General features: G+C 35.2%; 1 protein-coding gene across 1 annotated transcript in view; it reads left to right on the plus strand.

Moving 5' to 3' along the window:
* The window catches only part of SEMA3C (semaphorin 3C), a 191,157-nt gene that overhangs the window by 162,980 nt on the left and 8,152 nt on the right, over positions 1-20,025 (plus strand). The window contains exons 14-16 of the mRNA XM_004263410.3: positions 2,326-2,367; positions 5,701-5,858; positions 19,316-19,383. Of these exons, the coding sequence (XP_004263458.1) occupies positions 2,326-2,367; positions 5,701-5,858; positions 19,316-19,383 (268 nt within the window). The remainder of the gene's footprint in view (positions 1-2,325; positions 2,368-5,700; positions 5,859-19,315; positions 19,384-20,025) is intronic.

Raw genomic sequence — 20,025 nt, forward strand, 5'->3', positions numbered from 1 at the left:
GTCTGTGAGCCTGGAGAGCTGGTACATTATGTCCTGCAAATCCTTCTCTCCTTAAAGTATAGGTCATTGCAGTTTAAGTGGTCCCTCCTACCTGATTTGGAAAGATGGGTAAAGCACAGCCAGAGGATTTCAAAGAAACTTTGGTATGGAATCAATCCTACAGCAAACTTCTATTTCCAACTAAACCAATTAAGAAACAATGGCCACGGACACCAAAAGAGCAGAGTCAGCCTATACTGGAGTAAAAATAGCACTTCAAAGCCCCTGGGAGCAGCCTATTGCTAGTCCAGTAAGTTGCCTTGCTTTGTTGAGTGGACTCAGAATGTATTAACTTAATATATATTCCCCCAGTCACTAAAAATATTGGATTTATAAGCACATAAGTGATCAAGATACAATGATATTAGATTTTACTAACACATTTTAAATATGAAGAACTATTTTAAAAATCAAATCAAATACAGAAACTGAGGAATTCTGGCAATTTCCCAATATGTTATTAAGGTTACAATTTTTAATGCTAGACTAACTTTGGCATAAGGTTCCTTGTGGTTAGTGCATTAAAATTATGCTCATAAAATATTAACTATGTGCATTTAAGTGCCTTTTCTATGCCTTGCTTTGTAAAGAAATTGATTGTTTCATTGGATTAACCAAAACTGCATTTTACGTATAATATATATATAATATATTTCTTCTCATTCAATTCAATAGGGACAACTTGGATGGCCAAAATAGTATAAAGTACCTTATTCAGTAGTTTTCTTGAAAATAGCAAAAAGGCCGTATTGCAGCACTCCATTTTTAATTCTGAAATATATTTTTTTGATAATAAGGAAACATTAATTAAGTGAGTTTGACACAAACATTAATTAAGTGAGTTTGATAATAAGGAAACATTAATTGAGTTTTACATATGTTCTATGGAAAGGTCGTAGAAATGAGAGTTATTCTGATCATGTGCTAACTACTTATGAGTTATGCTGGTGTTATATCATAAAGAATAAACTCTCAGTGGAAAAATGGAGTCAGTCAAAATGCATGTTGGGGGACATCAACCCAAGAGAGACTAAAGAAGTTTGAGCTTCCTTCTGGATGCGTGTGCCAGTGATTGATATGGCTAAATTGAGAGAAACAGTTACCAAATACAGTTACTGTCTTCAGCATGGTGTTTGTGTCACATTTTCTGAGGTGAGGTGAAAATAATTGGGTGTGTATGATATACTGTGATGGGCACTTGAGGAAATAATACATTTAAACTGAAATAAATTCCTTAGCTAAGTGTTACACTGATATACTGCAGGAAACTCAATGTAAAAACCAGGCACTTTGTTTTTAAAGAGCGCAGAACCATAATATATTTTTTAATCCTCTGTTCAGAATATTTTCTGAAAATATGTCCAACTTCCCTAAACTTAATTTGAATTGGAGGTACAACTATTAGTAGTTGCCTAGGTGGATATAAATTGCAAAACTTGTTTTGTATGTGTGTATATTTCTGAATGAATGTCATGATCTGTTGCAACTGAGTATTTAAAGATATCACCATTTTCTTTTTAAAATGTTTGTAGGAACACACAACTCCAGAAAGTGAAATAATTATGGGCACAGTTGACTTTGACAGTGTGTTGCCACTTGACTTATTCAAATAAAACTTCACACATCTTTATCAGGTTATCACGACTCTAATTTTTAATCTTTAAAAGGAACTAATAATGTTTAAGAAGTAAAGTTAAGAATAGAGGAACTTTCAGAAAGGATGACTATTTCAGATAACTCTTAGGTTCTTTCACTAATTCACATTTATCAAAAGAGGACCTTACCTAACAATATTTCTTTGTATTCAACAAAGAGAATAAGTATGGCTCAGGCAAATACTTCTTGGCATAGCAACATTTGGCAGCTGAACAATAGTATCTTATGCAAAGTGCTGTGTTGAGGAGGGGTACCATTCCACAGCCCCCCCACCCCAAGTACCCAGATCCAATCCTGAGTTATGCGCTGTGTTCAATATTCCAAGATACAGTTTTTTCAGTTCTCTGAAATTTCTCAAATTTTCATTTTTTTCTAATGACTATATTGATAGATGTGTTATAATTGCCACTTTTTTTAGTTTAGGCCTATATTTGTGTAACAAATCTGTCCTTATTCTAAGCAGAGGAAATGTACTTTATAGACAATTACTGCTAAACTTTGAAACTATATGTGCATATAGAGAGAAATGATGATTTCTTGAATTTTAACAGAAACAAGAAAAGTTTTTGAATGTAAAATCTGTTTTAAGGATTATTTGAGCAACTAACAATGTTTTTCTAACTTTTTTAGAATCGTGCTCCTGTAACAACAATGAAAATTTCATCCAAAAAGGTAAAAACAACCCCATTTTTATTTTCTTTGTATATAAAAATTTTACTGTTGTGGAAGAATGTATTTTATAATTTCTGAAAATTTAATTTTACTATTAGCAAAATAATTAATACTGTTCATAGTATACCACACACTTAATTTTGATATGGAATTTAGCTTTAGTGGAAGACAAAATAGGCTTATTTTTGTACAGAAGTTCATCAGAGTAGAATATATATATATATATATATATATATATATATGCAGCAAGATATTCCAACATTTGTATATCCTCTATTCTCAAATATTACAGTGTATGAAGCCAACCAAAATAAAAATAATCTTTCTGAAGGAAGAATTTAGTATAATGTTTGGGCTACTGTAGCATCACGAACCTTCTCAGGGACTTGGAATGAGTAATCAATCCTCTTTTGAGTTCCTGTTGCTGTCACATGTTTGAAATATGCAGTACATTCTTTTATGCTTATTTCTAAGGAAATGCTATTTTATAGGGTTTACATGTCATTTAAAAAATCTGAATGTCTCAAATCTAAGCCATATCAGGGTTCAGGATCTGGGGAATAAATGTTTTACTATGATTATCAGAAATGTTTGATCTTCTAATTTGTGCCTTCACACGCAAATACACAATGATCATGGAGAGGAAAAGCCCAATTCCAATCTCTACATGTGCAAAACATGCACCTCTCCAGACCCCAAAGTTGCTATCTCTAAAACAAAAGTTCTAAGGGGCAGAGCAGTATAGTCAAAAATGGGGTAGGCTTCAGAATGGGACTGACATGCATTTGAACCCCAACGTGACCTTAAATTATAAACAAATTATTTTACTTCACTGACCTAAATTTCTGCCTCTGCAAGGTAATGCTCTCACAAATGAGTTAACTTATATAAATGACCTAAAACAAAATGGGTCTTCGGTAACTGCTGTTTGTAAGAGCCTAAGACTTATTTTTCTTGGAATATGGAATAAAGGTTTTATGTGTTGGCATAACTGATGATATAACTTTAGTGTTCTTCACCATATTTGGTCTGTTACAGATAAAGAAGTATTCCACAGTTAGTCTCGTACTCTTTTCACTTGACTAAATTTTATGAAGAAAAATAAATAGGGTACAAGGGAGCTAAAGATCTCATCTGTAAAAATGTTTGTATGGTGCATAACAAACATTTTCCCAAGTAACCAGAAGCCATTTGTCATTTTCCCCAGTGTCCTAGGGAGCTGATCCCAAGTCAGAATTGTCTTTGAAGTCAGCATGGAATCCCTTTGTTTACAGTAGTTTAATGGAAGGAGAAAGTATCAGAGCAAGATTCAAAACGGACACAAAGCCATTTGTGTGACATAGTAGTACAGTATACAATTATAGGTTTCAGCTCATAATTCAACTGGTGAACTTGTAATACACAATCCATTCCATTAAATTGCAGTGTACAGCACAAACATACACTGGAAAGACTGAGTATTAAATTTGTTTCAACATCTTATATTGTAGGTAATTTAAAATGTTTAATTAAAGCAATTAGATTCAGGGCAAGGTAATTGTTTGATTTGGGGGAGAATTCACTTACACAACTACGTATTGAATTATTTTTTCAGTGTGAAAGAACTACAAATTGCCAATGGTATTTTATATATATTTAAATTCCACGAATTTAGTACCTACTCTAATGCTCAAACTAAAAATTTTACTTTTCTTTTTATGCTCCTTTATTCTCTAATTTATCCTTGCATTCCATATAGCAGAAAATAGATTAATAAAAAAGATAATTTCTAGAATGGAATTACCTGTATCCTTTCCTCAAATAAACAAGTTTCCCTGAAATATTTTAATGAGGTTGATGCATTCACTGTATTATTTATTAATGTACTCAATGAACATTTATTTCAAATATTTCTAGAGAAATGATTATCGTCAAAACATGCAGTTGTTTTCTTATAGCTTGAATGTCTCAAATGGGGATCAGTAATTTTCAGCCTATTTTCTGAAAAATTCATTGATCTGAATAAAATAATTATTTTATATTACATGTGCTAGTCTGAGATGTGATTCAAATGATTAATTAGAATTGAAAATGTATAAATTGCTAGCTTGTTCATTGGTAGTTTACTAATACTATTGCTTAATATTCATTAAGCCTTTAGGTGCCAGAAACTATTCTAAGCATTTTATGTGGAGTTAGCCCTTATATTTAGTTCTTACATAAAATCTATGGAGTAAGTGCTATATTGTCTCAGTCTTACCAAAGAGGAAGCTGAGATTCAGAAAAGTTAACCAGCAAATTTGTGGTAGCTGGGATCTGAATCTCAGAGATGTGCCTCCAGAACCTGATAGACCAATGGTGCCCTCACTGATTTAATTTTAAATCTACATATAATTTTTAAATTTATATATAATTTTAAAATATTTTTATATATAATTTATATATAATATTTAAATTTATATATAATTTCTAAATTTATATACATATATACATACAGACACACACACATATACACACATATGTGTGCACATGTGCATGTATTCAAGTTCCAGCTTAGAAATTCTATGTTAACTTGAATTACATATTATCAGTCCTTTGTAAAATAAGGACTGTGAATTAGAAACATCCCTTCAACTCCTGAGAACTGCTTTATGCACAGCTAAAAGAGTTGGAGAAATATCATAATAAGCTCTTGCCACTGTACAAATGAAGGAGGATGAAATCTTTATTTATGACTTAGGCTGCTGAAGATCTTGAGATCATACAGAAAGTTTAAAACATGTCTAAATATAAATACTTACAGTCTTCTAAATAATTTTAAAATTGCTCTCAGTAATAAGTCACTTTCAAAGGCATGTGAAATTTTTTTTAATCTAATATTTTTATCTAATATTTACCATCTATTTTTTCTAAACATAAAAGTGCCCCTTATTTTAGACTCTACTTTTTCAAATTTACAAGGTAATGGTTTGCCAGACTTGAAGAATAAGAAAGCTGCCTTGTGCTTTGCCAAGAGACAGCATTCAAAGAAAAAAGGCAAACATCATAATTTAAATCTGTAATACATTAGCTCAAATCTGAGAGAACAATGAATCCCAATGTCTAAAATACATTACCATTCTACATGGTGCTCTGAACTTTTTTTTTAAACAGGAAAGTGGTAATGTTATAGGCATATTAACGTAGGAAAATTCTATTTATTTTGGCTTTATACCCTTCTGTACTTTGCTTCTTGTTTTTAGTCTATTTCAAAATGAATCCAAGGGTTTGTGGGCATATATTACATTGTGTTCCTGCTGGAAGTCCACTTTTAACTTCCACATCTGAAATAAATCACCATCATTCTTCTAATAGCAACAGTTGTATGTGAGCTCCAATGAAGGACTTTCCCAAGTATCTCTGCATCGCTGCCACATCTACGGTACAGCCTGTGCTGACTGCTGCCTGGCAAGAGACCCTTACTGCGCCTGGGATGGCCATGCTTGCTCTAGGTTCTATCCAACCGGGAAACGGTGAGTATTAATATTCAGCTGAAAATCAAAATTGACATCATCAGACAATTAAGCAATGCTCCACATTATTAAAATCAGTTCTATTGCAGTACTCTGTAAAATGATACTAAAAGTAGTAGCTAAGTTTAGCACCATATGTAGTCTTTGAATAAAGAAAATGGCCATTCATAGAAAACAAACTTATGGTTACCAAGGGAGACAGAGGGGTGGGGGTTGGGAGGAGATAAATTAGGAGTTTGCGATTAACATATTAAAAAAAACAGCAACAACAAAACAGAAAATGGCCCTGCTTTATAACTTGAGATTCTCACAGACATATTAGAATGCAGTACTTTGGAAAAATTCCTTTCTCCTTTTAACATTCCTCTGCAACACAATCCGCACCTCAAATATTTCAAGCAGCATTTAACTCTCACATTACCTAATTTTTATCTTTTTTGTTTTATATGCTTCAGATATCCTTAAATCTAACTTTCCTAGGATTTCCCTGGCCGCTTAATTCCCCTGTAATCAAATGCTTGTCCTACTTCAGGCAACAGGAGCATCGCTCCAGAATGGGTACCATGAACACTTTCAAAACCTTGATGACCATGCTTTACCCCTTAGAATGGTGAGTGCATGACTGCTGGTTAGATTAAGAGGTTAAGGCAGTCTGAGGCATAGTGCCTTTTATCCAAGAGAAGACTTAGGCAGGAAACTCTGAACCAACTTGCACCAAGTTGGAAGGAAACACCAGTAGTGAAATTATAGAACAAAGAATAAGCAGAATTTAGGTTTAACCAAGGTCACAGCTATTTTCAGTCAAAATTTGATATGGGTCATAATAGGTGACAGGAGGAAAACCTATAAAACACAGGTCATCAGGAGAGAGCAAATAGGACCAGCCTTGAGCACCAGTGATATTTCAAGTAAAATCACTGGGGTGATGGTGTTTTATACCTCCTTTATTCTCTGTTAAAGATATAGGCCTGGGCTTCCCTGGTGGTGCAGTGGTTGAGAGTCCGCCTGCCGATGCAGGGGACACGGGTTCATGCCCCGGTCCGGGAAGATCCCACATGCCACGGAGCAGCTGGGCCCGTGAGCCATGGCTGCTGAGCCTGCACATCCGGAGCCTGTGCTCCTCAATGGGAGAGGCCACAACAGTGAGAGGCCTGCATACCACAAAACTAACAAACAACAACAAAAAAGATATAGGCCTTAAAGGACTTGACAGATTAAAACAACCCTAGCACTTCTGCATATCAAGATTATTCTGATCTTTTTATCTATTACTTCAATAAATTTGTATCATGAGACAATTATTTGCCAGGCAGTATTCTAGAGCTAGGCATATAACAGGAAAAAAACTAACAACAAAAGGACAAAAATCTCTGCCTTAGGGATAATAAGTTCTAGAGGGGGAATACAGACAATTAACAAATAAAGAAAGAAACCCCCCAGTATATCAAATAATGATAAGACCTATAACTTTTATAAGAGCAGGGAAAGGAGATAGGGCATGTGGAAGCAGGGGATTGCATTGTTAAATGGGTGGGCAGGGGAGGCCTTACTGAAGGTATATTTGAACAAAGGCTTGAATGTGATGATGAATGATACCATGAGGTGATACCACCATTATTCGGGAGAACAGCATTTCGGAGAGAGGGGCCAGAAATCCTTAAAGCTTAAGTGTGCCAGGATTGTCCAAAAAACAACACCAAGACTAATGGGGCAATACTGGAATGAGAAAAAAAAAGGGTAGGGAGAAAAAAAAAGGGTAGGAAGAAAAGGGATCAGAATGCCAGATGACGTAGGACTTAGTAAATCATTGAAGGTCCTTTATTTAGAGTTAAATGGGAAACTGCTGAGAGTTTTTGTGCTCAGGAGTGATATTATTTGACTTTTGGTTTAAAAAGATCGTCTGGTTGGGTTTGGCTGTGATTGAAGTCTTGAGATGGGAAGAAGATGTGGGAAAGAAGAAATAGAAGCTGCAAGACAGTTAGGCTACTAACTAATGATCCAAGTGAGATACAATGTTGGCTTGCAAAGGGATGATAGAAGTGGAGGTAGCCAAAAGTGGTCTGATTCTGGATAGGGTTCAAGGGTTCACAGAATCTGCTGACATATTACATGTAGGGATGTTAGAGAAACAGAGGACTCAAAAATGAGCAAGTTTTCAGAACTGAGCATCAGAAGTATGTACATGTCATTTCCTGAGAAAGAGAAGACTGTGGAAGGAGCAGGTTTGTGGAGAGAAAGATAATGTTAAGTTAATGCTGCCTATGAGATATTCAAGTGGAGATGTTGTGTAGGCAATTAGAAATATGAATCTGGAGTAGGGAAAAGTGGCCTGGATAATTTCAAAGTCTACAGATTAAAGGTAACCCCTATCAAAATTCCAATGACATTTTTCACAGAAATAGAACACGCAATCCTAAAGTTTGTATGGAACCACAAAAGACCCTGAATATCCACAGGAATCTTGAGGAAGAAGAAAAAGCTGATTGAATCATGCTCCCTGACTTTAGACTATACTACAAAGCTAGAGTAATCAGAACAGTATGGCATTGGCATAAAAACAGGCACATAGATCAAGGGAAGAGACGAGAGCCCAGAAACAAACCCAAGCATATATACTCAATTAATTTACAACCAAGGAGCCAAAAATATACAATGTGGAATGGACAGGTGCTTCAATAAATAGTATTGAGAAAACTGGACAGCCACATGCAAAAGAATGAAACTAGACTACTCTCGTACACCACACCCAAATATTTACTCAAAATGAACTGAAGACTTAAACATAAGACATGAAACCACAAAACTCCTGAAAGAAAATGTAGGTAGTAAGCTCATTGATATGTCTTGGTGATTAGTTCTTGGATCTGACTCCAAAAGCAAAAGTAATGAAAGCAAGAATAAACAAGTGGGACTATATCAAACTAAAATGCTTCTGCACAGCAAAGAAATCCATCAACAAAATGAAAAGGCAACCTTCTGAATGGGAGAAAATATTTGCAAAACATATATCCTATAAGGGGTTATTATCCAAAATGTATAAAGAGGAGGCGGAGTCAAGATGGCCGTGTGCGAAGATGCAGAGTTAGTGTCTCCCCACAACTAGGGCACCTGCTGGCCACTGGTGGGGGACTCTGATGCTGAAGGAGATGGGAGGAACCCCAAAGTGAACCAGCAGGACGTAGGGGGACTGAGGGGATAGAAGAAGTGGAAGCCAGATAGGATCTGTGCCCCTGAGGCCAAGGAGATCAGGAGAGGCAGGCAGGAGGGGCCCTCCCAGACCAGAGGAGCAGGAGACGAGAGGACGGCATTTCCCTGCCCACTCATGCCCAAGAAGCCTGCTGGGATCCCAGGTGAGGTCCCCCGCCCTCTGAGAACAGGGGTGGGGGGCACACCTGGGCCCCTTCTGTTCCATTGAGCCTAAGCCCCACACCCCCACAGCCCCCAGGGACTTTTCCAGCCTTGGCTGTGGAAGGCAGGGCCTAAGCAAGGGCGAGGTTTGGCCCCACCCACCGCCCAAACCTCGCCCTTGCTTAGGCCCTGCCTTCCACAGCCAAGGCCTTCCCCCCCCCATTTTTTTTCTTTTCCCTCCTCCTCTTTTTTACTATTGTGGTACTAATGTACCTTCCAGTTGTTGATTCATCTACATTTTTACTTTTATATTCTTCCTAACATATCTGTTAGTTTCCTAGTCTAATTTTATTTTTTACTTTGCTATTATTCTTTTTTTTTTTTGCCACCCCAGGTGTTTTGCGGGATCTTGGTTCACAAACCCAGGGTTGGGCCAAAGCTCCTGCAGTGGGAGCTCTGAGTCCGAACAACTGGACTAACAGAGAACCTCAGATCCTAGGGAATATTCATCAGAGTGAGGTCTCGCAGAGTTCCTTGTCTCAGCACCAAGACCCAGCTCTACCCAATAGCCGAAAAACTCCAGTGTTGGAAGCCTCAGGCCAAACAACCAGTAAGATAGGAACACAATCCCACTCATAAAAAAAAAAAAAATGACACAGCAAAAATATATGTCACAAATGAAGGAGCAAGGTAAAAACCTACAAGACCAAATAAATGAAGAGGAAATAGGCAATCTACCTGAAAAAGAATTCAGAGTAATGATAGTAAAGATGATCCAGAATCTCAGAAATAGAATGGAGGCACGGATTGAGAAAATATAAGCAATGTTTAACAAAGATCTAGAAGAACTAAAGAACAAACAAACAGAGATGAACAACACAATAACTGAATTGAAAAATGCACTAGAAGGAATCAATAACGGAATAACTGAGGCAGAAGAACGAATAAGTGAGCTGAAAGACAAAATTGTGGAAATAACTTCCAAGGAGCAGAATAAAGAAAAAAGAATGAAAAGAATTGAAGACAATCTCAGAGACCTCCAGGACAGCACTAAACACACCAACATTCAAATTATAAGGGTCCCAGAAGAAGAAAAAAAAAAAGAAAGGGTCTGAGAAAATATTTGAAGAGATTATAGTTGAAAACTTCCCTAACATGGGAAAGGTAATAGTCACCCAAGTCCAGGAAGCACAGAGACTCCCATACAGGATAAACCCTAGGAAAGATACACCAAGACACATATTAATCAAACCAACAAAAATTAAATTCAAAGAAAAAATATTAAAAGCAGCAAGGAAAAAACAAAAAAACAACATACAAAGGAATCCCCATAAAGTTATCAGCTCATTTTTCAGCAGAAACTCTGCAGGACAGAAGGGAGTGGCAGGATATACTTAAAGTGATGAAAGAGAAAAACCTACAATCAAGATTACTCTACCCAGAAAGGATCTCCTTCAGATTCGATGCAGAAATGAAAAGCTTTTCAGAAAGCAAAAGCTAAGAGAATTCAGCACCACGAAACCAGCTTTAGAACAAATGCTAAAGAAACTTCTCTGAGCAGGAAACACAAGAAAAGAAAAAGACCCACAAAAACAAACCCAAAACAATTAAGAAAATGGTCATAGGAACATATGTATCAATAATAACCTTGAATGTAAATGGATTAAATGACCCAACCAAAAGACACAGACTGGCTGAAAGGATACAAAAACATGACCTATATATATGCTGTCTACAAGAGACCCACTTCAGACCTAGGGACATATACAGACTGAAAGTGAAGAGATGGAAAAAGATATTCCATGAAAATGGAAATCAAGAGAAAGCTGGAGTAGCAATACTCATATCAGATAAAATATACTTTACAATAAAGACTGTTACAAGAGATAAGGAGGGACACTACATAATGATCAAAGGATCAATCCAAGAAGAAGATATAACAATTATAAATGTTTATGCACCCAACATAGGAGCACCTCAATACTTAAGGCAAATGCTTAACAACCATGAAAGGAGAAATCAACAGTAACACAATAATAGTAAGGGACTTTAACACCCCACTTACACCAATGGACAGATCATCCAAACAGAAAATAAATAAGGAAATACAAGCTTTAAATGACACAATAGACCAGATAGATCTAGCTGATATTTATAGAACATTCCACCCAAAAGTGGCAGAATACACTTTCTTCTCAAGTGCACATAGAACATTGTCCAGGATAGATCATATCTTGGGTCTCAAATCAAGACTTGGAAAATTTAAGAAAATTGAAATCATATCGAGCATCTTTTCTGACCACAATGCTATGAGATTGGAAATCAATTACAGGAAAAAAATGTAAAGAACACAAATACATGGAGGCTAAACAGTGCGCTACTAAATAACCAAGAGATCACTGAAGAAATCAAAGAAGAAATAAAAAAATACATAGAAACAAATGATAATGAAAACACGACAACCCAAAACCTATGGGCCACAGCAAAAGCAGTTCTAAGAGAGAAGTTTATAGCAATACAATCTCACCTCAAGAAACAAGAAAAATCTCAAATAAACAATCTAACCTTACACTTAAAACAACTAGAGAAAGAAGAACAAAGAAAACCTAAAGTCAGTAGAAGGAAAGAAATCATAAAGATCAGATCAGAAATAAATGAAACAGAAATGAAGAAAACAATAGCAAAGATCAATAAAACTAAAAGTTGGTTCTCTGAGAAGATAAAATTGATAAACCCTTAGCTAGACTCATCAAGAAAAAAAGGGAGAGGAAGTAAGTCAATAAAAATAGAAGTGAAAAAGGAGAAATCACAACTGACACTGCAGAAATACAAAGGATTATAGAGACTACTACAAACAACTATATGCCAATAAAATGGACAACCACAAGGAAATGGACAAATTCTTGGAAAGGTACAATTTTCCAAGACTGAACCAGGAAGAATAAGAAAATATAAAAAGAACTATCACAAGTAATGAAATTGAAACCGTAATTAAAAATCTTCCAACAAACAAAAGTCCAGGACCAGATGGCTTCACAGGAGAAATCTATCAAACTTTTAGAGAAGAGCTAACACCTAACCTTCTCAAACTCTTCCAAAAAATTGCAGAGGGAGAAACACTCCCAAATTCATTCTATGAAGCCACCATCACCCTGATACAAAACCAGAAAAAGATATCACAAAAAAAGAAAATTATAGACCAATATCACTGATGAACATAGATGCAAAAATCCTGGACAAAATACTAGAAAACAGAATCCAATAACACATTAAACGGATCATACACCATGATCAAGTGGGATTTATCACAGGGATGCAAGGATTCTTCAATATACGCAAATCAATCAATGTGATACACCACATTAACAAATTAAGGAATAAAAACCATATGATCGTCTCAATAGATGCAGTAAAAGCTTTTGACACAATTCAACATCATTTATGATAAATGCTCTCCAGAAAATGGGCATAGAGGGAACCTACCTCAACATAATAAAGGCCATATATGACAAACCCACAGCAAACATCATACTCAATGGTGAAAAATTGAAAGCATTTCCACTAAGATCAGGTATGAGATAAGGGTGTCCACTCTCACCACTCTTATTCAACATAGTTTTGGAAGTCCCAGCCACAGCAATCAGAGAAGAAAAAGAAATAAAAGGAATACAAATTGGAAAAGAAGAAGTAAACCTGTTACTGTTTGCTGATGACATGATACTATACATAGAAAATCCTAAAGATGCCACCAGAAAACTACTAGAACTAATCATGAATCTGCTAAGGTTGCAGGATACAAAATTAATGCACAGAAATATCTGGCATTCTTACACACCAACAATGAAAAATCAGAAAGAGAAAGTAAGGAAACAATCCCATTCATCACTGCAACAAAAAGAATAAAATACCTAGGAATAAACTGCCTAAGGAGGCAAAAGACTTGTGCTCAGAAAACTGTAAAACACTGAAGAAAGAAATCAAAGATGACAAAAACAAATGGAGAAATATACCATGTTCTTGGATTGGAAGAATCAATATTATGAAAATGACTGTACTATCCAAAGCAATCTACAGATTCAATGCAATCCCTATTGAACTACCAATGGCATTCTTCACAGAATTAGAACAAAAATTTTTACAATTTGTATGGAAATAGAAAAGACCCTGAATAGCCAAAGCAATCTTGAGAAAGAAAAAGGGAGTTGGAGGAATCAGGCTCCCTGACTTCAAACTATACCACGAAGCTACAGCAATCAAGACAGTATGGTACTGGCACAAAAACAGAAACATAGATCAATGGAACAAGATAGAAAGCCCAGAGATAAACCCATGTACCTATGGTCAACTAGTCTATGACAAAGGAGGCAAGGATATACAATGGAGAAAAGACAGTCTCTTCAATAAGTGGTGCTGGGGAAACTGGAAAGCTACATGTAAAAGAATGAAATTAGAACACTCCCTAACACCATACACAATAATAAACTCAAAATGGATTAAAGACTTAAATGTAAGACCAGATACTATAAAACTCTTAGGGAAAACATAGGAAAAACACTCTTTGACATAAACCACAGCAAGATCTTTTTTGACACACCTCCTAGAGTAATGGAAATAAAAACAAAAATAAACAAATGGGACCTAATAAAACTTAAAAGCTTTTGCACAGCAAAGGAAACTATAAACAAGACAAAAAGAGAACCCTCAGAATGGGAGAAAATATTTGCAAATGAAACAACAGACAAACGAGTAGTCTCCAAAATATACAAACAGCTCATGGAGCTCAATATCAAAAAACAAACAATCCAGTTAAAAAATTGGCGGAAGATCTAAATAGACATTTCTCCAAGGAAGACATACAGATGGCCAAGAGGCACATGGAACGATGTTCAACATCACTAATTATTAGAGAAGTGCAAATCAAAACTACAATGAGGTATCACCTCACACTGGTTAGAATGGGCATCATCAGAAAATCTACAAACAACAAATGCTGCAGAGGGTGTAGAGAAAAGGGAACCCTCCTGCACTGCTGGTGGGAATGTAAACTGATACAGCCACTATGGAGAACAGTATGGGGGTTCCTTAAAATAATAAAAATAGAACCACCATATGACCCAGCAATCCCACTACTGGGCATATACCCTGAGAAAACCATAATTCAAAAAGAGACATGTACCACAATGTTCATTGCAGCACTATTTACAATAGCCAGGACATGGAAGCAACCTACATGTCCATCCACAGATGAATGGATAAGGAGATGTGGCACATATATACAATGGAATATTACTCAGCCATAAAAAGAAATGAAATTGAATTATTTGTAGTGAGGTGGATGGACCTAGAGTCTGTCATATAGAGTGAAGCAAGTCAGAAAGAGAAAAACAAATACCTTATGTTAACGTATATATGTGGAATCTAAAAAAAAAAAAAAATGGTACTGACGAACCTAGTTTCAGGGCAGAAATAAAGAGGTAGATATAGAAAATGGACTTAAGGACATGGGGTCAGAGGGTGAAGCTGGGGCGACGTGAGAGTAGCATCAACATATATACACTACCGAATGTGAAATAGTTGGCTGATGGGAAGCAGCAGCATAGCACAAGGAGATCGGCTCAGTGGTTTGCAATGACCTAGAGGGGGTGGGATAGGGAAGAGGGGTGGGAGCCTCAAGAGGGAGGGGATATGGGGACATGTGTATGCATATGGCTGATTCGCTTTGTTGTGCAACAGAAACTAACACAGTATTGTGAAGCAATTATACTCCAATAAAGATCTATTAAAAAAAAGTATAAAGAATTCATACCACTCAATAGCAAAAATACAAATAATTTGATTAAAAATGGTCAGAAGATCTGAACAGACATTTTCCAAGAAGACATACAGATAAACAAGGGGCACATGAAAAGATGTTCAGAATCACTAATCATTAGAGAAATGCAAATCAAAAACCACAGTGAGTTATCACCTCATACCTGTTAGAATGGCTATCATCAAAAAGTCAAAAAATAACGAGTGTTACCGTGGATGTGGAAGAAAGGGAACCCTTGTGAACTGTTGATGTGAATGTAAATTGGTGCACCCACTGTGGCAAAGTGTATAGGTTCCCGAAAAAAATAAAAATAGAACTACCATGCAATCCAACAATTCCACTTGTGGGTACTTATCCAAAGAAAACAAAAACACTAATTCAAAAAGATATATGCTCCCACATGTTTATTGCAACATTATTTTCAATAGCAAACACATGAAAACAACCCAAGTGTCCATCAGTGGATGAATGAATAAAGAAGATATGGTAGATAAATAGATAGATAGATAGATTGATAGGTACATACTTACATACACACACACAATGGAATACTCTTCAGCCATAAAAAATGATGGAATCTTGCCATTTCTGACAACATGGTTGGACCTTGAGGGCATTATGCTAAGGAAAATAAGTCAGACAGAGAAAGACAAATACTGTGTGATCTCACTTTTATGTGGAATTTTAAAAACAACAACAAAAGCGAGCTCATAGATACAGAGAACAAATTTGTGGTTGCCAGAGGTAGGGGTGGTGGTGGTGGGAAAAATGGGCAAAAGGGGGTCAGAAGGTACAGACTTCCAGTTACAAAATAATTGTCATGGGTATGTAAGGTAAAGCATGGTGACTGCTTAATAATACTGTAGTGCATATTTGAAAGTTGCTAGGAGAGTAGATCTTAAAAGTCCTCATCATAGGAAAAAAAAACCCTTTTGTAATTGACTATGTAAGGTGACAGATGTTAACTAGACTTACTGTGGTGATCATTTTGCAATATATATAAATATGAAACTGTACACCTGAAACTAATATAATGTTATATGTCAATTATACCACAGTTTTTCAAGTACAGATAGGAAAAAAAACATGTATCATGGGCTGAAAAAGAAACTAAGGATTTAAGGAGCTATCTTGATACCTCTAGCAGTGTCTTAATTCTATCACAGAGATCCAAAACAATACTGTATATATATATATACACACATATATATATATATCCATTCTAATAGGTGTGAGGTGATATCTTATTGTGGTTTTGACTTGTGTGTGTGTGTGTACATATACACACATATATAAGGTATTCCTTGGCCTACGCTTACCTGTCTTTGGCTAGCATACTGGGAGTTTCATTAAAACTATCTATATGGGCTTCCCTGGTGGTGCAGTGGTTGAGAGTCCGCCTGCCGATGCAAGGGACACGGGTTCGTGCCCCGGTCTGGGAAGATCCCACGTGCCGCGGAGTGGCTAGGCCTGTGAGCCATGGCTGCTGAGCCTGTGCATCTGGAGCCTGTGCTCCACAACGGGAGAGGCCATAACAGTGAGAGGCCCGCGTACCGCAAAACAAACAAACAACAACAAAAAAAAACTATCTATACTATTTAAATTCTCCAAATTATTCCCAAACTTTTTTAAGCATACAGTTATAGTGAATACAAAACATGTTTGCTGCTGTTTGTAAAATTCCCATATGTAGCATTTGTTTTCTTTAGAGATTAAATAGTAATATGAAAATGATCATTTGGAGTATTTTTCATTTTCTTTAATAGTGTTAACTTACCTGGTTTTATTTCGATTGCACTATCTAACTGGAACACAAGGATCATGTAGAGGAATTCATAGGAATGAAAAACAAAAACATGTTCTTTGTATGGAAACAAAGAAGTACAGTTACACTTGGAAGTCAATGGAGGTTATATTTTGACATAATAGAGTTGTTAAGTATCATTGGCTCGGTAGTTTCTCTTTTTTAAAAAAAGTTTTTTCATAGTAAACAACATAAGCATTTTTCCTCTTCACCCTCAACTACCTTTATTTGTGCATCTGTATCAAATATTACAATTTAATCTCAAATGTTATTTATTATGGATTCAGACATGAAGTTGGAAACTTTAAGACAAGATAATCAGTTCATCCTTAAAGTAAATATCTGCTTTTTTACACAAGAAGTAGATGATTTCATTGTTTATCCAAAAGAATAGACTATAATGGCAGAAACATTGGCAACTTGAGCCAAATCCCCAATCCTAAATGCAATATAATATGACTGTCTACCCTCATGCTTTCACAATGCTATACAAATGCCTGAAAGGGAATCGACACATATAGAAAGCTCAGATGGCTGCCTTGTTGTTTTCATCATTTAAGCCAAGCCATAACAATGGTATTTGAATGGTATTTGAATGTCTGGAAGCTATGTGATACTGCAAATTCAGATCGCCCAGCTTGGAGGTTCATGTACTTGAGTAAACCGTAACACAGTGCTGATCACAGGACAATAAGTTTAACCATTGTGAGTGATATTGCTTGTCTAGATGGCTGAAAATGACCAGTTCAGCCATAAGAACTGTCATATGGTTCTCATATAATATACGCTCACAAGTTAGCTGGTAGTAAATAATGCTGTGACTTCAAAATATAGCAAATACAATGCAGTAAAAACCTGACATAGGATCTATTCTAAAATACAGTATTAATCTTAATTTCTGAGACAAGAGTGACTTCCACTAGTTTGTGTGTGTGTGATTGTAAAGAAATATACAATTGAATAAGCATCATGTGGCTTTTTGGGAGAAACAATACTTAAATGACACAAAAATTGTACTCATATTTTCATAAATAGATGTATATAATCCCTTGATTATTTAAACTATTAACTATTTGCTGTAACCTTAAAATAATTTTTTTCATTATCATTGACTTTGAGGTTCATTTTGCTTTGCAAATTTTATAAACCCAGTGTGATTTTAATATTTCCCTTCTTCTTACTGAATATTTTAATTTATCATTAAGGTTAAAAATATTAAGAGACTTAACTAACCCAATTAAGTGGTATGCTTATCCATATATACTTTTCAGCACTGATAATAAACAACTGATCTACCCCTGTACTCCCAATGTTCGAAGAGTGTTGCCTTTCTTCTCTCTAATAACCATGTTCATGTCCACGATTCATTGCTAAGAGAATTTCAGTTGCTCTATTTTGATTTGTTGCACTATGTAATACAATTGAAGCTAATATGTAAGTGAATCTAAGACAAGAAATTAAATAGTTTGCAAGTAACTTTAATTTAAATAATGACCAACTTACAAAGGATGTAACTAAATTTTTGAAATGCTTAAGTTGGTGATATGTAACAACTAAATACCCTGAGTGAACCTTGATTGGATCCTGAATAAACTTTAAAAACTTCATAAGGGATATTTTGGGGACAAGTAGTGAAATTTTAATATAAAATGTGTATTATATAGTATTATTAAATAAATATTGATATCTTTAGTATAATAATGATATTGTTCTTATGTACAGAAATTACTTATTCTTAGAAGACACATACATTTAAGGGTGTAAAATTATCATGTCTGCAACTTATTTTCCAAAGATTTTCATATATGTGCATACACAGTATATACATGACATATACTTGCATATGAGAGAAAAAATAAATATGGCAAAACACGATTTATGAGTCTAGGTATACCATCATTCATTGTATTCATATATCCACTTTTCTGTAGTCTTGAAATTTTTCAAAATAAAAACGTGAAGGAAAATTCTTATTCTAGTAAATGAAAATTTTTGCTTAGCTTTATACTAAAAATCCATGTTCTCTGTATCTCTTGTTCTGGAAACTTTTTAGTATCTCTGGAAATGGTTTGAAAGCATTGACTTTTGTAAGAGAATTGTACTTATTTAAGAAAAAATTATAAGGAGGAAGATGCTAGTGAGTTTATACTTTGGAGTTATCATCTTAGAAAATTTTCTATGAATGTCTCTAAAATAAAAATTTACAATATTAACTTGGAATCTAGCATTTACCCAGGATGTACACATAATAGGAGGTTCATCTATCACAAGTGGTAGATGGGGAGAGTCTGAATTAATTCAGATTGAAAACAAGGTTAAGTACCCACACTGTATTGGAAGCATTGAACAAAAAAATGCAGATAATCAGACCACCTTTCTTTATGAAAGCTTAGGCAATCAGAAGGTTGCAAAATTTAAACTGAAGTCTTTTAAATGTGGTATAATTGGCGATGTTAATTCTAAGTCACTTGTATATACTTCTGTGCTTTATAGGAGGAGCCGACGACAAGATGTGAGACATGGAAATCCATTGACTCAATGCAGAGGATTTAATCTGAAAGGTAATTAAAAGTGGTCAGACTTGGTAAAGACTAACAGTGCTCAGTATCACATTTCAGTAAGGGAAACCTTGTAATAGATTCAAGTATGTCATTTTAAAGAAAGATTCACTATAAAAAATTAGTGGTATTCATATATGGTAATTAAAAATTAAATATTATTTGTATGTATACTAAGAATTTTGTAAAACAAAAGTCCGGGAACACAGATACTTTGGATATGTTAGTAGGTAAGTCTTTCACAAAGATAGTAATTATAGATTTTCTTAGACATTATTTTCTTTCTGAAGAAAAAAATTTACTTATTTTATTGTTTACCACTGAAGAAAATATAACATCTTGGTTTTTTGTTTTTTACTGTGTTAAATTACATAACGAAATTTACTATTTTAACCATTTTACAGTGCACAGTTCCGTGGCATTAAGTACATTCACAATGTTGTGCAACCAACACCACAACTTTTTCATCATCCCGAAGTTAAACTCCATAACCATTAAACACTAACTCCCTATTCCCCCTTCCCCAGCTTCTGGCAACCACTGTTCTAATTTCTGTCTCTATGAATCTGAATACTCTAGATATCTCATATAAGTGGAATCATACAATATTTGTCCTTTTGTAAATGGCTTATTTCACTTAGCCTA

Source organism: Orcinus orca, chromosome 9 (assembly GCF_937001465.1).
Source record: "Orcinus orca chromosome 9, mOrcOrc1.1, whole genome shotgun sequence".
Lineage (NCBI taxonomy): Eukaryota > Metazoa > Chordata > Mammalia > Artiodactyla > Delphinidae > Orcinus > Orcinus orca.